General features: G+C 42.5%; 1 protein-coding gene across 2 annotated transcripts in view; it reads left to right on the top strand.

Moving 5' to 3' along the window:
• The window catches only part of MGAT5 (alpha-1,6-mannosylglycoprotein 6-beta-N-acetylglucosaminyltransferase), a 335,937-nt gene that overhangs the window by 192,623 nt on the left and 124,754 nt on the right, over positions 1-18,560 (top strand). For both annotated transcript variants that reach the window (XM_044242594.1, XM_044242593.1), the window contains 2 exons: positions 15,247-15,318; positions 16,993-17,154. In XM_044242594.1, coding sequence (XP_044098529.1) covers positions 15,247-15,318; positions 16,993-17,154 — 234 coding nt within the window. The remainder of the gene's footprint in view (positions 1-15,246; positions 15,319-16,992; positions 17,155-18,560) is intronic.

Below are 18,560 nucleotides of genomic sequence, written 5' to 3'. Positions count from 1 at the left end.
CGTGGTGGACCTGTGGCTCCTTTCTTCATTATTTTCCCCGGCTCCTAAATAGGATAATTCTTTCTTCCTTGAGGGAAACAACAAGCTGATGTAGTTATTTACATTTTCTTTCCCTGATTTAAAAAAAAAAAATCTAATAAAATCTAGTAAACATAAAGTTTTCCATCTTGACCATTTAGGAGGAATTAAGTACATTCATACTGTGGTACAACCATCACCAGCATCCATCTCCTGATAATTCATCTTGCAAACCTGACACTTTACCCATTAAACAGTGACTCCCTATTGCCCCCTACCTCCAGCCCCTGAACACAACCATTCTAATCTGTCTCACTGATTTTGACTCTTCTCACTATTTGTATAATTTACATAGTACTTTCCTTTTTGTGACTGTCTTATTTCAGTTAACTTGATATACTCAAATTCCATTCATGTTTATAGCCTGTCAGCATTTCCTTCCTTTTCAAGGCTGAGTAATATTCCATTGTGTTACTATACCACCTTTTGCTTATCCATCTATCCATTGATGGATACTTGGGTTACTTCCGCCTTGGAACTATTGTGAATAATGTGGCTGTGCACACAACCCTTTGAGACTCTGCTTTCTCTTCCTTCATGTGCATATCCAGAAATGGAGTGGCTGAGTCATATGGTAATTCTGTTCCTATTTTTTTGAGGAACCACAAACTTCTCCACAGCAATGGCTTCATTTTCCCTTCCTCCCAGCAGTGCACGAGGGTTCCAGTTTGTCCGTATCCTGGCCAACACTTGTTGTTTTCTGTTTGGACAGACTAATTCTCTACCTGGACCTCAGGTAGCCACACTAACGGGTGTGCAGTGGTATCTCCCTGCGGTTTGGTTTGCCTTTTCATAATAATCAGTGACGTTGAGCATCTTTTTCTTGGGCTTATTGGCTGAAGTAGGTATTTGCTTATAAGCTGAGCTATTTTTAGTTTTTCTTAAAAACCTTTTTAGCCGAGCCTTATTTTCATTTCTACCCTTAAATTCAAATAGCAGCTTTTTTTAAGCACGGAGTTGCATAGGCCACATGGAATTGCTTGTAATACGCTTTGATGATTTCTGTTTCACCTTGAAGAAAATGGAAGGGTTGGGGCAGAGATAAGATTGTATGGGGCGAGTACGGGGAAGAACTGAGTAGGGAGTGAGAAGCTGGCTTCCCCTCCACCCTTGACGGACAAACGCAGCCCAGGGGGCTTGTGAAGTGGGTGCTGGCTAATTTCAGAGGCTGTCTACTGCGGTGTGCTGTTGCTATTTGACCAGTAGTTAATAACAGCTCCCTGGTGCTATAACGCAGGAAAGAGAACGCCTCCATTTTGAGGCTAATGACATACTTCTGCTGTAATTTTTCGTGGGAGCCTCAGGCGCCTCCCCTCTGTGTCACGAGGGGACAGGGGACAGCTTTTGGGGATGGAGGCCAAACCAGTATCACCACAGGGCACGTGGCCTTGAATTCTGTGGGGTTTGTCCCTTTCCTTTATCTTTGTATCTTTTTCCCTTCTGAGAGCCACTCAGACTTTTTGTTGTTGTTTTCTTTTTTTTGAAATATGGTTGCACCATGACCACCCCGCAGCCATCATGAAGAGGCCTCAGCGCTAATGATAGTTAAATTATCTCTTGGAAATTAAAAGCACTGTGGGTTGGGTATGTAATGCTCCTCATTAGCATGCTGCTGGCAAATTAATTCTTTCGCATTTATTTGAGTGTGTTTTGGGCTGGGGTAGGCTGTAGCCCACCTTCTCGTTTCCTTCTCCAGAAAAATGAGGCCTGGGGCCCTGGGTGAACTGGCACTCCAGTGAGAAGTCAATTAGAAGCACCTTTCCTGCCCCAAGGAAAAGGTTCCTCCTTCAGTTTAATTTTGAAAAGTTTCCTTCCCCTTTCCATTTGATAGAATTCAGCCAGAATCCAACTGTGCTCCCTGATTGACAGACTGGACTCATTTCACGCCTTCCTGAGACTTCTCATGTTGGGCATACTGCTGAGGTCCAGGTGGAGAATTACATCCCACTCCAGCCTTCCCTCCATCTTCCCTCCATTCCCAAGCCAGAGCTGGGAATGTGTGGGAGAACGGTCCACATGGGAAGGGACCACGATTATTTGTGACCTAGTTCTCTTCCTGTGAAGTTGCCACCGAACTGCACTCGCAGTGGACGAAGGATGTGGCTAAGATGAGAACAGGCAGCCTCTGGGGAGTGTGGGGCAGCCGGGGCTGGGGACGGTGTGACGGATCGTATGCTCCTGACCCTGGAGCCGGCGTGTCTCATTTCAGAACCCGTACCTATTTTTCCTCCTTCCAAAGTGTGGAATGGTACTTTCTTTGACTTTTCCTCTCTCTTCTCATGCAGATGATCTGGTTTTTTTTCCTGTTCAGCTGAATTCAGTTCACTGATCACTTATCAAATATCTATTACATGCATCAGATGTCAGCAGTTGGTGAGAACTCTGTTTCTTGGCATCGTGATGTGCACTCAGGACGAGCCTAATAGAAGCGGAAGAATGGATGTAGGTAGTACAGTCAGAGCAGGGTGGAGCGAGTTTCTCTGCAGACAGAACTTGGAACTTCTTTTTTAGTTTAAATCTGAAACTTTGAAACTCTGGCATTTAAAAAAAAAAAAAAAGAATTGCATTTTGAGGCTCTTGGGTGGCTCAATCAACTAAGTGTCTGCCCTCAACTCAGGTCGTGATCCCAGGGTCCTGGGATCGAGTCCTGCATCAGGCTCCCTGGTCAGCAGAGTCTGCTTTTCCCTCTCCCTCTGCTTCTCCCCCTGTTTGTGCTGTCTCAAATAAATAAATAAAAACTTTTAGAAAGATTGCATTTTATTGTGGCATTTAATCGGTACTCTGTACGAGCTGGAGGAGAATCTCACCCCTGTGGCCTCTTGGATGGGAAAGACGGCCTTAGCGCCTCATCGCTGAGGTCACACTGTCTTTGATGCTTTCTTTAAATACTATACTTCTGGACAAGTGACTTACCCTCTTGGCACCTCATGTTCTTCCTTTATAAAATAATGGTTTTAACTTTGTTTTTAAAGGATCCTGCTGTGATGATTCCTGAGTGTCTGTGGGAATGTGCATAGAATAGAGCCAGGCAGATAGATAACACTCAGAAAACCCAATTGATGCTTGTGTGGTTTTTGATGCTGTCATTATTTGAGGACCATTTGGGGGGCATTTGATACAGAGACTTGATTTTTTTTTTTTTAAAGATTTTATTTATTTATTTGAGAGAGAGAGACAGTGAGAGAGAGCATGAACGAGGAGAAGGTCAGAGAGCAAAGCAGACTCCCCATGGAGCTGGGAGCCTGATGTGGGACTCGATCCCGGGACTCCAAGATCACGCCCTGAGCCGGAGGCTGTCGTCCAACCAACTGAGCCACCAGGCGTCCCGACTTGATTTTGTTTTATAATTAGAACCAATTTCTGGTTCTAACACTAATTTATTTTTAGATATTTGATTTCTGGTGATGTAGAAATGCAACTAGCTGTTCCCCCTTGACTTCTTTTCTCTGCATATGATGCTTGTGTTTGCATTGGAACTGGGAGCTGGATCTAAGGACCAGCAGTGTATCCCTGTCCTTGTTAATTTGAAATGACTGGAGGTGGTCATAAAGCCAATTCTGGGCCATATTTTCCAAATCCTGGATAGCATCTGTGTCTTTATAGTGCTGTTTTTGGTCTAGATTTTTGTTTTGCTCTGTTTTCCCTCTTGCTTCGTCTTGAAACCTTCCTCTTTTTGTTGTTTGATTGAACTGCCTGTCCTATGCCAGGTTTCCCTTGCCACCCCAAAAACAATGAAGTGAGGCATCTCTGGTCGACTTGTTTACTTGGTCAGCAGATGTTCCGGTCACTTCTATTCTTTTCTTAATCCTCATGGAAGAGCCAGTTCTGGTTTCCATTTATATTTAACCTCAGGACTTAAACGGAAACAAACGAAAAAAGCCACAAAGTAACTGTGGTCAGTCACCAGTTGAATCCAGACAGTGAGACTCCGCCCAGTCCTAGGGGATAGATGGCGCTCAGCTTTCTTTTTCCTTCCTCTTGGTTGTCTCAGTGTGCCAATTTCCACTGAATTACAGGTCTGTGAACTTCTGCTTGTGCACTCTCCAACTTGTAGTCCACACGTCCTTCTTGGTAAATCCCAGAAAAAGCAGCCAGCAGTATTTCCCCTGAGGTTATACCCAGTGATGCTTGCAATGCATCTGACTCTAGACCCAGGACTGCGTATGGTGTGAGTCCAGGCACTGCCCTTGTTAGCGGAAGACAGAAAGAGAAGAATGACACATTATTGAGCCTCGCTGTATGCCAGACACCTCAAATACCCAATCTCATTTATCTCCTCCACCCCCACTTCTGAGTAATAGCCAAATCAGAACAGCTCAGAGAGGCTAAGTGCTTCGTGGCCGTCTCCTTTGCATTACTGTTGCCCCTTCATGTCAAAGAAAAACAGAACTCGGGTAAGTAAGTGATTTATTACCTTTAACTTTGCATTCAGTTCTGGCTCCAAACCTATTGTGTTTGAAATATGGCTCTAATTTAGCTAGTTTGCATTAATCAGTCTTCATGGCCAGTTTTCGAATACTGAGAATTTTGATACTCCCCCCCCCCCACCAAAATAAAAGAGAAATAACCCTGATTCTCATGTGGACGTAACTCATGCAAACCAGGTGCTCAGCCTTTCCAGGTGGTGGGAGTAAATGAATGTTTCATTAGGCAGCCTTGCATTTCCAGATCATCGGGCAGTTTATTTTCTGGATCTGTTTTTGCGAGCCATGTAACTACTCCTGTTACAGAGACAGGGCTCTATAAAGTAATTACTTTGTCATTGTTTCAGGTATATTAGCTTGGCCCTCTGCAGAGCCTTTTCCCGCTAACAGATTTTATGAAATGTAGAATGAATTTCTTTCCCCCTATTGCTATTACACTGGTAGATGGTGCTAACATACCGGACACCCACACATTTTTAATCTCTTTACCCAATTACTCGAGCAACTCTCCATGCCCTTCTAGACTTCTTCATTTGTTTGTGCTTTTTTTTTTTTTTTTTAAACACTTCTGCTGCCGTTGCACGTATAATTGCTCGAAAATAAGCAAATTGCCCAGCAATCGATTGCCGGAACTTAGGATATATACAAGCTGTTGCTTCAGACGCCAATTTGGACTGGACAAACGAGTGCGCATGCTTATGTGCGTGTGTGTGAGACACCCTCATGAAGGAACAAAGGAGGCAATTTCCTGCCTTCCTCATCAATCTGTGTCTTATATTTCAGGAACAACAGGCATAAAGGTCTTTGCCTCTTTCTGTTTTCCCTTGGCAATATGTAAAACTAATATTGGCTGAGCATGCTATTAACCTTGAGTTTAAATTCAGCGTACTTAATCCCTTGATTAATGCCAAGATTAATGCCCAACAGCAAAGGTTGAAAGCTTAAATGTTTGTGAATGCGAGCATGAAATGAAATCCTAATAACCAGTACAATGATTTGGATTTATGGGCTGTGTTGGCTGCTAGAGATAACTTGGAAATGGTGTTGCGTAGACTAATTTGTCAGAGTGGGCAGCAATGAAGAATTGACTGTTTCGGTAGCAAGAGAAAACCTGAATGAAAAAAACATAACTAACATTTCGGGACAGGTCAAGGAGTATTTTAAAAATATCCCTCGACTGTTGCCTGAGAATACCAACACATACTTTGGAAAGGTCTAGCCATTTGAGATTGGGAATTCCCTTTCTGTGAGATAATCATTTCAGGGCTGTAAAGTAGGTAACAGAGATTAATGATCCTGTTTTGCTACTTTTTGAGTTCAGCCTTTCCTTGTAGCTTTTTCATTGGTGTGTTTTCCTTGCTTTTATTACCTGAGTTCTAATGCATTCTTAGGAAATGGATTTTTTTTAAACAGTCCTGAGTGTGTTGGTACCGCTAACTGATCTATTGGTTCCATCCGTTCAGACCCTCCTGTCTCCCAAGTTTATCTTCTTGGTGGCCCCTCCCATTTGTGAGTTTCACATACTACATCATGGGTACTTATACTTCTTGTTCTGGCTGCCACCTTACAAACATGAGAAGGGCGGGGCACCTGGATGGCTCAGTTGTTAAGTGTCTGCCTTTGGCTCAGGCCATGATTTCAGGGTCCTGGGATTGAGCCTCACATTGGGCTCCCTGCTCAGCAGGAAGCCTGCTTCTCCCTCTCCTGCTCCCCTGCTTCTGTTCCCTCTCTCGCTGTGTCCCTGTCAAATAAGTAAATAAAATCTTAAACACACATGAGAAGGGCAAATGACAGGACTTGCCAAACCCCACACCAGCAAGGCACCTCTTGGCTCCTTGAAATGCATGTGGCAAAAAAAAAAAAAAAAAAAAAGGGGGAAAATAAAATGCATGTGGCAGACAGGGCTTCCATGCAGTCATCTCCAACTTACGTTTTGCAAACTTTTAGATACTGTCTCTTACAATTCCTACTGCATGCCAATGAAAGAGCTGCAACATTTTTATGTTTTGAACTTTTTTAATGTGGAAAATTTTAGACCTATGTTAAAGAAGAGTATAACAAACTCATTATGGGCCCATGATGAGATTCAACAATTGCCAGTTCATGGCCAAGATCTTTTCAATTACTCCCCCGACCCATTGTGTTGAAACAAATTCCAAAGGTCTTAAGATCCACAAATGTTTCCGTATATATCTTTAAGGCTCCTTGAAATCCTGTACCTACTCCCAGTGTAACTGATAATACCATCTTGTATCTAAAATTAACATAATTCCTTAAGATCATAAAATACCTGATGAGTATTCGAATTTTCTAGGCAGTCTTATAAATTAAAGTTTATTTATTTGCATTGGGTTTTAAGTAAAGATCATATACTGAAATTGCTGGTGTCTCTTAAGTCTCTTCTTAATGTTAGTTTCCCTTCCATCTCGTTCTTCCCTTTATGTTTTGTCTTTTTTGGAAGAATGTCTTCATTTCCTTAGATAGGTTGTTATACTCTGAATTCTGGTGATGGTCCTTGGATTACTGTTTGTTTCCTGTAAATTCATGGTTAGATCTGAGACTTGATCAGCGTCAGGCTTAGTATTTTTTTTGCAAAACTCCTTCATTGTATTGTCTGCTTCTGTCAGGAGGCACACAATGCCCAGTGTCTCTGTTTTTATGATGTTAGCAGCTGTTGATGACCCATGCCTGGGCTCTTTGATTCATTAGGGGTCCCTTCTTAATAGACTATTTTTTCTTTAATTTTATTTTTAAGTAATCTCTACCCTCACTGTGGGGCTCAAACTCATGACCCTGAGATTAACTGAGCCAACCAGCCAACCCCTCATGAATACTTTTATGAAGAGAAGTATTTTGTTTGTTTTTTGTTTCCATGAGTGACCACTCACATAGGAACCCTGTTTCTCTGTTGGTTTCCTAGAGTCTTCAACTGGTGACCAGTGCTTTGTTTGTATGCTTCTTGGTTTTATCATTATGAACTCATCAGTTGAGACATATTTGTTACGTTCAAACTACTCCAATTATTTTCTTACCAGTTCTCAAAATGCCAGTTGTCTTCTGGATCCTTTCGACATGACCCGGACAGTTTCAAATGGTTTTTACCTATCTGGTATGACAAAATCTTCCAGGTTCCTCTGACACAGTTTCTACCCTAGACCTGGAATTGACCATTTGTCTGAGGACCACCAGTTCCTCTCAGTGAGAGACCACAGTCTGGGTGCCAGAAGCCTTCATTGTCCTTGGGTTTTGCTGAGTGCTGGGGGATGTAACAATGAACAGAAAGATGAGCTTTCCTCATTAAGGTTTTGTTTTGTAGGGGGAGACAGACAAAAACAATAGTAAAATGTATATTTCTTAGATTGTGTTAAGCACCATGGAGAAAAATAAAACAGAAGAGGGTACTAAGAAGCACTTATGACGACTGATGGTGTCAGTTTTAGATAAAGTAGTTGGGAAATGCCCTACTGAGAAGATGAGAGGATGATATTGGAGCATGAGTTTGAAGAAAGCAAGAGAGTAGGAAGTATAGATGTCTGGCAGAGGTATTTAATGGGCAATGGCAGCAATAAGTGCAAAGGTCCTGGGGTGACTATCAATATCCAACAATAAAAACAAGTTCAAGAAAACTAATCTCCAGGGAGATTTTTCTCTGTTTTGTTCACAGATATAATAGTGTCTGGCATACATACTTATTTAATAAAATATCCTGTTTAGGTCACTTTCAAAAAAAATAGGTGATAGATTTTTGTTTGTTTGTTCTGAGTAACTGCTCCCAGCTATCACCTTTCTAACCTTGAGAAAGATGTTGTGAAATTCATAACATTAAAATCCGCTAAAACATTAAGTTTGAAGCCAGGGGTATTTCAAGCGCTTATTCGCAATTTAATGTAATGCTCTTTCATATTAGGTCTATAAGACATTGGAGGGACTAAGAGAATGGAATGAGCCAATTATATTAGAAGGCACAGCTTTCTTGCCCATCTTTTATTCTCGTTGTCACTTGAGCATTATTTGCCTGCATCTATGCTTGAGGCAAAATTACATAATAACACAGAAGAGGCTCTCTGTCCCCTGTGTCTAGAATGTGACTACCTCTATAAATTGGGTGCCTTTGGCTATCGAAGTGTAGCTGCAGTCCAGTGGGGCCAGCGTTGCCTCTATGGCGTGCTCAGCAGGACGTGTGCCCAGGGAGAGCTGGTTATAGGAAAGCATCTCCGTGCATCCCTGTGTGCTTGGCTACAGAGGGATTCACTTGCTGCCTCCCCTGTGAGAGGGAAGATTGACGCTGCTTTCCCTGTGGTGATTTGGGATGGATTTTTAAAACTCTGTGACATCCTGCCATCAGCACCCGACTGGTTTTGATATGTGGAATACTTACTGTAGCTTTTGTTGAAGTTCTGCCCCTTCCCTAGCCCCCAGAGAACAGTGTTGGATTGCACCAGCCATTGGCTCTCTCTGTCACACGTTTGGCCCAGAACTCTCTGGTTATAATATTCCTGCCTGCCTTGGTAGGGGGCAGTCATGTACAATATTAGGGAATACACGGGAGGCTCCTTAATGTGTCTGGATACAGCTACCTATGTGGCCTAGAGCTTTCCACCTGGTTTCTCTTCAGTGAGATGGAGGATGAGCCTGCCTTGCCCACCTCAGTGCGTTGTCATAAGGTTCTCATGAAATGATGACGGTGGGTAAGGGCCACCTAAGTAGAAAAGAGGATCATCGTGAATATCTTTAGTGCTCAAATCATGTCCTTGAACCATTCATTTACCACTCCAGTAATGACCCAAGTCCCTACCGTATGCCAGACACTGTTCTCAGGGCGGAGGATAGAGCCCCGAGCAGCCAAATTGAAATTTCTGTTCTTGAGGAGTATCTTTCTCATGGGACACAGAATCATTTCCACAAGTGCTGCACGTTCCAAGGGGGAAAAATGTAGAGTTAGGATACAGAGCAGCCAGGTAAGTAGGTCAGGGAAGGCTTCTCTGAGGAGAAGTTAGAGCATAGTGTGGTGGTAAGGGAGTCACACCCGGGAACCCTCTGGAAGGAAGAGTATTTCAGGGAGAAAGAATAACAATTGTAAAAGCTCTGAGGTGGAGGGTTCCCACGTAAAATACAGGGTACCCAATGATATTTGAATTTCTGGTAGACAGTTTCTTTAAACTATAAGTAGATGACAAACACTGCATGGAACATACTTATACTAAAAAAAAAAAAAATTATTTATCTGAACTTCCAGTTGGACTTGCTGTTCTTTCTTCACACACACACACCCCTACACATACATATCAGGCCGCCCTTGTGAGGTAAGGATGTTCTGTTTGGACTTGGAAGGAGGGTCTTGTATGGAGGACAGGGTGAGTGAGGCATCCAGGGTTCAGGTCCCATTCTGTAGGATCTTGATATAAATTTTGGGCTTAATTCTAAGGGCAAGGAGAAAACCTCTAAAGGGTTTGAGTTAGCATAGGATGTGGTCCAGTTTTGGCTTGAAAACAATCATGCTTGCTGCATAGAACAGACGTTGGGGGAAGAAGTTGCCAGCAGGGAGTTCTTACTCCTTTCATTGTCCTTACCGCACTGCCACACTGTAGGAGCAGAGCAGACTTGTTTTGAAGGATTTTCTATAGAAGCTTTAGGCAATTATACTCCAACACTGAAGAGTGGACTGTGCTGGCAAGACCACGGGACACAAAGGTCTGGGTTCCATGTGCATCACGTGGTGATTAAGGGAACAGATGGCCCGTCATTTCTCAGCCGTGGGTCCTCCCCGTGCTGTGTCCTCATCCGGCATGATAAGTGGCCTTTCCCAGGGTTTTGTTTGAAGACCAAGTGAGTTTATGTGTGTTAGGTGCTTATCCTACTGCTTGGCTCCTCATACAGTGCAGCTTTTATTTTTATCCTTAGTCTCCCTCACCCTGCCCACCATACACAGCCATTTCCTAACAAACAATTTGGCTCAAATATTTATCAGCTCAGGTGTTTGGTGCAGAGGACCAGTCTAGAGAGCTGAACCACACAGTGATGGGTGGACATCTTTTACCTTTTGCATTGGCTTTTTGAGACTTGAGAAAGGGAGACAGAGCAGGGTTAGAGAAGGCCTTTTTTTTTTTTTTTAAGCATATACCTCCGTGAGTAATGTCATTCAAAGTTATCATCAGTATGACAAATACATGTATGGAGGTATATGTATCTATACTCGTTTGACTAATCAGTGTATTAAATGAATAGATATATAGTCAGTTGTATCTTTTTGATATATAACCAACTAGCCTGCATAGGATGATGGAGGATTATCTTTTTCAGATCTTAGAGTTTAACAGGGTTGTTGGGAGTCATCTAAGGGGAGCCTGGGTGGCTCAGCTGATTAAGCATTTGCCTTCAGCTCAGGTCATGATCTCAGGGTTCTGGGATTGAGCTCCTCATCGCTCTCCCTACTCAGCAGGGAGTCTGTTTCTCCCTCTACAACTGCTACTCCCCATGCTGGTTGCTCATTCATATCCCCCCCCCCAAAATAAATTAAATCTTTGTGGGGGGGGAGGAAAAGGTTAGCAGAGCCAATGCCTTCATTTGGTAAATGAGAAAACTTAAAAGCTAAGTGGTTTAAGTTTATATGCCTAGCTGTTGATAGAGCTGAGCACAGAGTCCATTTTAGCTGATTCCAGATTCAGTGTGCTTTCCCTACTCAGCAGTTGTCTGTCCCTCACTAAGCTTGGCCTTTAAGGGAGGCTCTGACATGTTCTGGTCAGGGGAGCAATAGACCCCAGTTGTCCCAGCCCTGCAGCTCACTGGTGAGCCTACCTTGGCAAGTTCCCATCCCCTTGTAGCCTTGACCCTGGTGATGGTACCCATGTCACATTGGCTCTTCAGGGGATTAAATGATATAATGCACGCAAGCTCATTTTTTTTTCCCAGAGATCCTGACTTACTGTAAGCCTTTAGTAAGTGACTATATGCTTATGTAAGGTAACTCCTTTAGAAATTACTCTATTAATGAACATTTGTTGTAAAAAATCATAATGTGCAGATTAGCATAAAAAGGAAAATGAAAAGCACCCATAACACCATCATCCAGAGATAAGCTCACCTTCCTTACAGATTTTTCTCATTGAATTTTGATTGCATTTACTATCTGAAAAATACAGCATGAAATTCTATATGTTAGTGATCCATTAGAGCCAAACACTTCACATTAATCATGAGAGAAGAGGTCACGACAGTACCTGATCATTATTCTTTCCGAAGAGTAGAATGTTACTACAAAGGTATGCCAGTCGTACATAAAATTTGTGCATATAGATTTTAAACCTCCTAACTAGTTTTTGCTATGATTTTATTACTTTTTTGCCCTCTTTAAATTCTAACTTGAGTTGTATATGTATCAACCAGTGGTTTGTTTTTTTCTGAAATATAATGAATTGTCCATTGTACAGACCTTGGAAGTAAGTATGATCTACATGAGTTGTTTTGGGACTTTGTTTGGATTCACATGCTCATGGTTAAGCTGCAAAACCTTCTCAGATCAGAGAAGTTTAAATCATTGGGAGGAGGCATATCAAAGGTTAATTTTCTATCTCCTTATTCCAGAAAGGTGATTTGTAGGTCTCTCTGCGTGGAACATGAGGTAAAGTTCCAAAGTTCTAGCCTGGCTGGGGTTTTTTCTGTTTTTCTTGCCTCTTCACTTTGAGGCCTGAGGATAGTGTACTAAAAAGATGGGTTCTGGGAAAGGAGTTTTGCCTTCAAATGGAAAATTGAGTCATGGTTTAGCTCCTCTGTTGATTATTGCGTGCATGTTGCCATGAACTCAGGTGGTTTTCAGTGTGTAGATGTACTATGGTGATTTGCGGACTATTTGAAAACTCTCCAGTTCCTTCCCTGGCAGAGGTCTTGAGTCAGGGCCCTCCAACTCCCAGGAGCTGGGCAGGGGTGGGTGTGGACAGTGGGATGGTCCATAGTGCCTGCACCCAGGGAAAATACAAAATCCTGTCCCAGGGAGAGTGCCAAGGGTCGCGGTTGGAAAGTTGTGGCCAGAGGCATGGACATAGGAAGGCAACAGGCCAATGTAGGCCATGAGCGTTCTAAGAAGCAGAGAAGACATGGTAAGAATAATTTGAACTAGAAGACCTTCCAGAGCAGGAAGGCACTGGGCTCATTGTAGGGTCCACCTTTCTTGGGGGTTTGCTTTGCAGGGGGGGGGCAGTTGGACTCATTAAATGGCCCTAGGTAAATCAGGCAGAAAACAAAATTAAGGATTAGGAGGTTGAATTACTAGCCTTAAGCAAGACTTTCCCTGAGTGTTATTAATGACACTCTTATTTAGGAAAATGTTGCTCATTTGCGGGCTGTTTGTTTCAGTGCTTGGAGTTATTGCCAGTACTGGCTTTCTTCCAATCTTGGTAATCCTCTGAGGTTTCAGGAAAAAAAAATGGTTTGGTTTCCCACCCCCTTCCCATGGGGAAATTGGTTTATGTGTAATTTAATTATTTTGTTAGCCAGTCATCCTGTCACTGTGTACAAAAACAGCAACCTTAAAAACCACCATCTTCATTCAGTGTCAGAGATGTTCATAATTGCTTTTTCCTCCATTATAAGTGAATATATAACAGGAAGATTTCTTGCTAAAAAGCTAAAATGCACTGACTCTGTTTTCTGTACTTCCAGTGATGCCCTTGAAGCCTTGCAAAGTATTATCCAGTGATTTAGAGTAACAAGAACTGAGATAAATGATCACTTTCAAAGAGGAATTAAAGTCCTGAGTATTCTGTAGGGAAGTCCTATTTTAGAAGATCCCCTTGGACAGTATTTTCATCTGAGTGAATTTTGGGAGGTTCTTTTGAGGGCAGAAGAGCAAGGATGGAATGTACTTTTGTCAATATCTCATCTCGCTCATGTCTCTCCGTTTGATGGACTTTCTTTATGCACGGTCTTGTTTCATCTTTCCCGATTAGGCTATTTGTGGGGGAAATTCTTTATCCTGACATGTGGCTGTGAACATGTCGTTACTTAATTTAGTGTGAGGCTGACTTCAGATCTGTACCCTGCTTGCTCCTCCTCATCCGTTTTGTGTGGGGTTGAAGGTCTCAGAGTGTTTCTAGCTCATCGGAAGCCTTCATGTTATAAATACGCCTTACAGCAACGTTTTATTTAGCCCATTTGCAAGAATTTAATTGGAAGTAGATAATTCACGCTGGCCTGAGATTCCAAGGTGCAGATGTTTGCACTGCTGCTGGGACCAGCTGAGGCTTCATCTGCTTGTAGGCTGCTTTTCCACTGGTTTTCCCTCATTTCTCACATGTGTGGAGCCCCAGATATTGCTTCTCACCGTGATACTGCTGCAAGGGCTTCGTAATTAGGCACAGCCATCCAAGACAAGTCAGTATTTTCGTTTTTTATGAGTAGAAACCATTTCAGCTTTCCTCCTGGGGAGTCCTTCTGAGTCTCTGAAGTCATTCACAAATATGGTAAAGTCTAATTTTACTCCACCAGAAAAAAATGAGAGAGAGAGAATATTGGTCTTTTCCTATCTAGGGATTCTGCCCTCCCCCAAGCTTTGCTGCCCTCCACTTATTGCTTTCCCATCATTTGCAAATGATGGCTTTATGCAAATCACGCAGTTATTTTGGTCATAGTCAAAATTACCTGGCATTAAGCGCAATTTCCAGATGAGGGAAACTTTTGTGTGTGTTTGAAAACGCACCCCAAGTTGATGGGCAAACCATCTCGACGGAATCCGTGTTCCTGGTGGAGGCGGCCGTGGCCCTCCAAGGCTGTCCCCCTTCCACATGCTCTGTGTATTACCGTAGGCCCAGCTAGCCAGAGAAACAATGCAGAAGAAGATAGTTTCAGTGACCATTCATCAGCCACCTTTAATGATGTCCTCACCTATGTGTACACAGGGGATATGGTAGTTTGGCATCATTGTATGGCCAGTTTTAACAAAGAGCCCAGCAATATTCGTCATTGCAGCTTTCTTCTTTCTTTTACTAGAAACTAGAAACTGTGATTTTTTTTTTTTTTGCCTAATTTTGTTCAGTAACCTTTTTGAAGGAATTCCTATAAAATTGGGCGGTTTTGCTCTTCCCCTCAACTCTTTAAACTTCTGTGCATTGACAGAACAATCCATCTTCTAGAGCAGCTCTTGCAAGATTGCTGAGGGTTTTTTTTTTTTCCTCCTTTTTCCTTTTATCTCTTTTCTGATAGCTTTTACCATCTTCTTCCTTGAGATGAGCTAGTGTGAAGTGAACAGCCAGAAAATGAGGGAAAGCCTTGATCAATTAGCTTTAAACGATCCTCTGCTTTCCTAATTCTGAGATGAATGAGGGAGCTCTGTAGCTCAAACGCCGTGCGGTTTCCTTTCCAGACATGCTGCAGCAGATAACAGAGTATGTCTGTCCTTCCCTTCTCATTCTCCTGCAATCTCTGTCTTTTACCTTTTGGCTGGGAGACCTCCCCCACCATTGGTGTAGACACATGAGGCTTACCGGATGAAGGAGTCGCAGCACGAAGTACTTTGAAGGACAGATAGAAAGTATAGCTGTGGACTCCTTGAGACCTTTGCTATGGTTGTTCCTCCATGTGAGAGGTTCCCTGCATCTATGCTGCTCACTGAAAGCATGAAAGTCTAATAGCAGGAACAAGCCCTTAAATGTAGTGGTATTGTGTGCCGGGAATGGGTACTTGGTGCTTAGTACGGACATTATATGGTTTACAGATGAACCAGCAGACTTAGTGTCTCTTGTATATTTTTCAGGTTGAAAATTGGTGTCCTCATTTACCTTGGAGAGCCAAAAATCCCTATGAAGAAGCTGATCATAATTCATTGGTGAGTGATTTTTGGAAACTAGGCCTGTGATTTGGTTGTATGCCAAGGGGTATCTTTGGAGTTGGCTAGACAGGCCCACTATAACCTGAAATCACGATAAACAGAAGAACTTCTCTCGGCAGGCCTGTGGAAATTTGGAGGCTTGAATCAGTTCACCAGTAGTATCTGTTTCTCAAGCAATTCTCGGGGGGGGGGGGGTCCTGAGTGACAGGCTCCTGAGAGGAATGAGACCTGGTGCCAGACGTGGAGGCGCACTCAGCGATCTCATGAGCGTGATGGGTGAAAGTCGTGACCACACCCGCATAGAAGCTGAACTATAGGCCAATGGGAATGAATGAGAAAGCGGTGATCTCAGCCTGCAGGGGTTAGGAGAGTTTGCAAAGAGATGATGATACTGGAGCTGAATTTCAAATGATGAGTGAGTTCACAGTAGATGAAGGAGAGGAGAAAGATGTGTCTGATGTGCAGGGGGAAAGGTGCCCGTACCAGAGTTTGGTGTTTTCAGGGAGTAGAGCACAGTCCAGTGGGTAAGGCCATAGGGTATCGGATGAGCTTTGGTGGAAGATGAGATGGGAAGGATCAGTAGGGACCATGAAAGGTTTTCTGTGCCACACTAAAAGCTCATGTCTTTATTCTTTAGACCAAGGGTCAGAAGCCCTTTTCTGTAAAAGGCCAGAGAGTGAATATTTTCATCTTCCCAGGCCAGGCCATAAGGTCTCTGTTGGAACTGCTCAGTTCTGACCTTGAGCGCAGAGGGCAGCTATAGACGGATGTAAATGAGCAGGTATGGCCATGTTTTTGCAGAACTTTCTGTACCGAAACAGGCACATGGGGGATCTGACTCCCCCAGCCACAGTGTGCTGACCCATGCTGTAGGCCGTGGGAATCTTGGGAGAAGGTGGGTCAAGGAGGGATCAGGTGAGTGTTGAGAACAAAGCATGTGACTGTTGGGGGATGGAGTTAGCATGTTCTTGATGTGACGAAAAATAAATAGGAATGCTGCTGTTTTTCTGTTATTCTGATCACTGGTTGTACTCAGCCACATTAGAAAAGTGTTCTTCCTGGCTTTTAAATTATTCTGGCCTGGGTTTTAAATTCTGTTGAGCTACGGTAGGAAAATGGTATTGCTGGCTTTTAAATTCCTTAGAAAATAATGTGCTTTTGTTTGTTTGAGATTGGGACAAAACTGGAAGATGAGCATTTATTTCCCTGCTTAACTCTGTGGGCAGATGAAGGCTTTTTGGCAAACTACACAATGTGAAACAGCCTGTTAAGAACTGACTTTACTTTTCCAGGATTCTGCTGCCTTGCAGTAGATCCAAGTGGCAATAAATTCGGGTGCAGAGAATTTCAAGGTACATCGAGCATACTCATTGCAAAAAAAAAAAAAATGCATTTTAATGTAACTCTGGGCTTTGCGGTGACTGTGCTGGGCCTTTCTCAATTTCTCATTTTTTAATGATGTCCCATACAACAGATGAGCAGTCAGGGGCCTTTACTTTAATTTGCAATCCTGGGGCCTTGAAGTAAAGCTCTGCAGTAGACAGGCCTCACTTCGGAAGCCCTGTATTTAATTGACTAGCTCTTTCAAGTTTTCAAATGTCACATCGTGACAACCATTCTGCCTTCTGACTTTTTATCTTCTGTTCATTTTTATTAAATTTCTGTTTCTAGGCGGAAATTCGTACGGATTTTAATATTCTCTACAGCATGATGAAAAAGCATGAAGAATTCCGGTGGATGAGACTCCGGATCCGGCGAATGGCTGATGCATGGATCCAAGCTATCAAGTCCCTGGCAGAAAAGCAGAATCTTGAAAAGAGAAAGCGGAAGAAAGTGAGTTTCTGAGGAATTCAGTTCAGTTAGATGCCAGTTTTTTTTAAAAATACGATTTTGCTTGGAAACAAGACTAAGAGAAATGTCATGTCTGAAATGATACTCCCTCAGGGTGAATCTGCTCAGTCTCTTGTATGGCCTTTTTTGGGCTTTACTTCCCTCCCGTGACAGTAATCCTGCTTAGCAGGGACCTGCACACATGCTTCTCTGGTGAAGCCAAGCAGGGTATCTGCCTGTGAAAGTTTCCTTTGAACCGCCCTGAAGCTCTGTCCCCGTGGCATCAGGGAGCCTAACCCTCTTGGCTTTACCCACAGACAGCCTTGGAGAGCTTGTTTTGACATCATCGTGGCAATCTCCTGGTCGTGCTGTTTGTCACTTCTGGGATTTGGGCAACTGCTGAGTTCCATTGCTGCTATGTTGAGTTGGTGCTTCTCCTTGTATTCTTGAGGGAGAGATGCTATCAATTAAACTGGAGCCGATCTGTTTGAACTTCAAGGGGATTTGCTTAGAAAACCTCTGGGAATAACCCTGAGCATGAAACATTTTATACCCTATAAGGTAGAGGTTAAATAGCCTTGGCTTTAGAGTAACTGTTTGGATGACAAACAACAGGACAAATTACATAGTCTTTAGTGTACCCACATCTAAAAATTAATTAAAAAAGACTTTGGTGTTCCTAATTTGACTACTTTGATATTCTCAAAAAAAAAGGAAATGGGGAGGATGAGCTTGCAAAACCCCAAGTCACAGTTCAGTGGTTCCATTTTTGCTAAATCTCTTGAGTTTGTGAGACAGCAGGTCCAAATGCTCAGGCCCCAGATAGTCCTCTGTAGAAGAGTATGAGGTCAAAAGTCCAGGTAGGCTGTAAGAAGAAATACAGTACTTTTACAGAATGCTATGCAATAATCTTTAGGATATATTGTTAGGTCAATAAATAAGATATGGAGAACAGTGAACATTATTTTTAAAAGGAAGAGAGAATTTATATACACACTCACACAAACATACACACACACATATACATAAAGATATGTGCATGTACACACACATGATGTATATATAATGTACATTTATGCTTGCTCATATTTTTAAAAATAGGATAATAGACCATGAAATTAAAAATAAAGGAGATGGTTGCATAACATTGTGGATGTACTTAATGCCACTGTACACTTAACAATGATTAAAATATAAATTTTATGTTAATCACAATAAAAAGAGTCAAATATGGGGAAAGAGGAAATAGCGTGAAGACAACGGGTGTAGAAACTAGACTTATGTAAATATATCTTTCTCTGTAGCTTTGATACTAGAGTCACTTGACATAGTATAAAATAAAGTTGAATTGCAAAAAAATTATCTAAAAATTACAAAGAAAATAAGACATGAACTGACTACATATCCAG

Source organism: Neovison vison, chromosome 3 (assembly GCF_020171115.1).
Source record: "Neovison vison isolate M4711 chromosome 3, ASM_NN_V1, whole genome shotgun sequence".
Taxonomy (NCBI): domain Eukaryota; kingdom Metazoa; phylum Chordata; class Mammalia; order Carnivora; family Mustelidae; genus Neogale; species Neogale vison.
The sequence above is the reverse complement of the archived record's forward strand: the minus strand, read 5'-3'. Positions and strand labels throughout refer to the sequence as shown.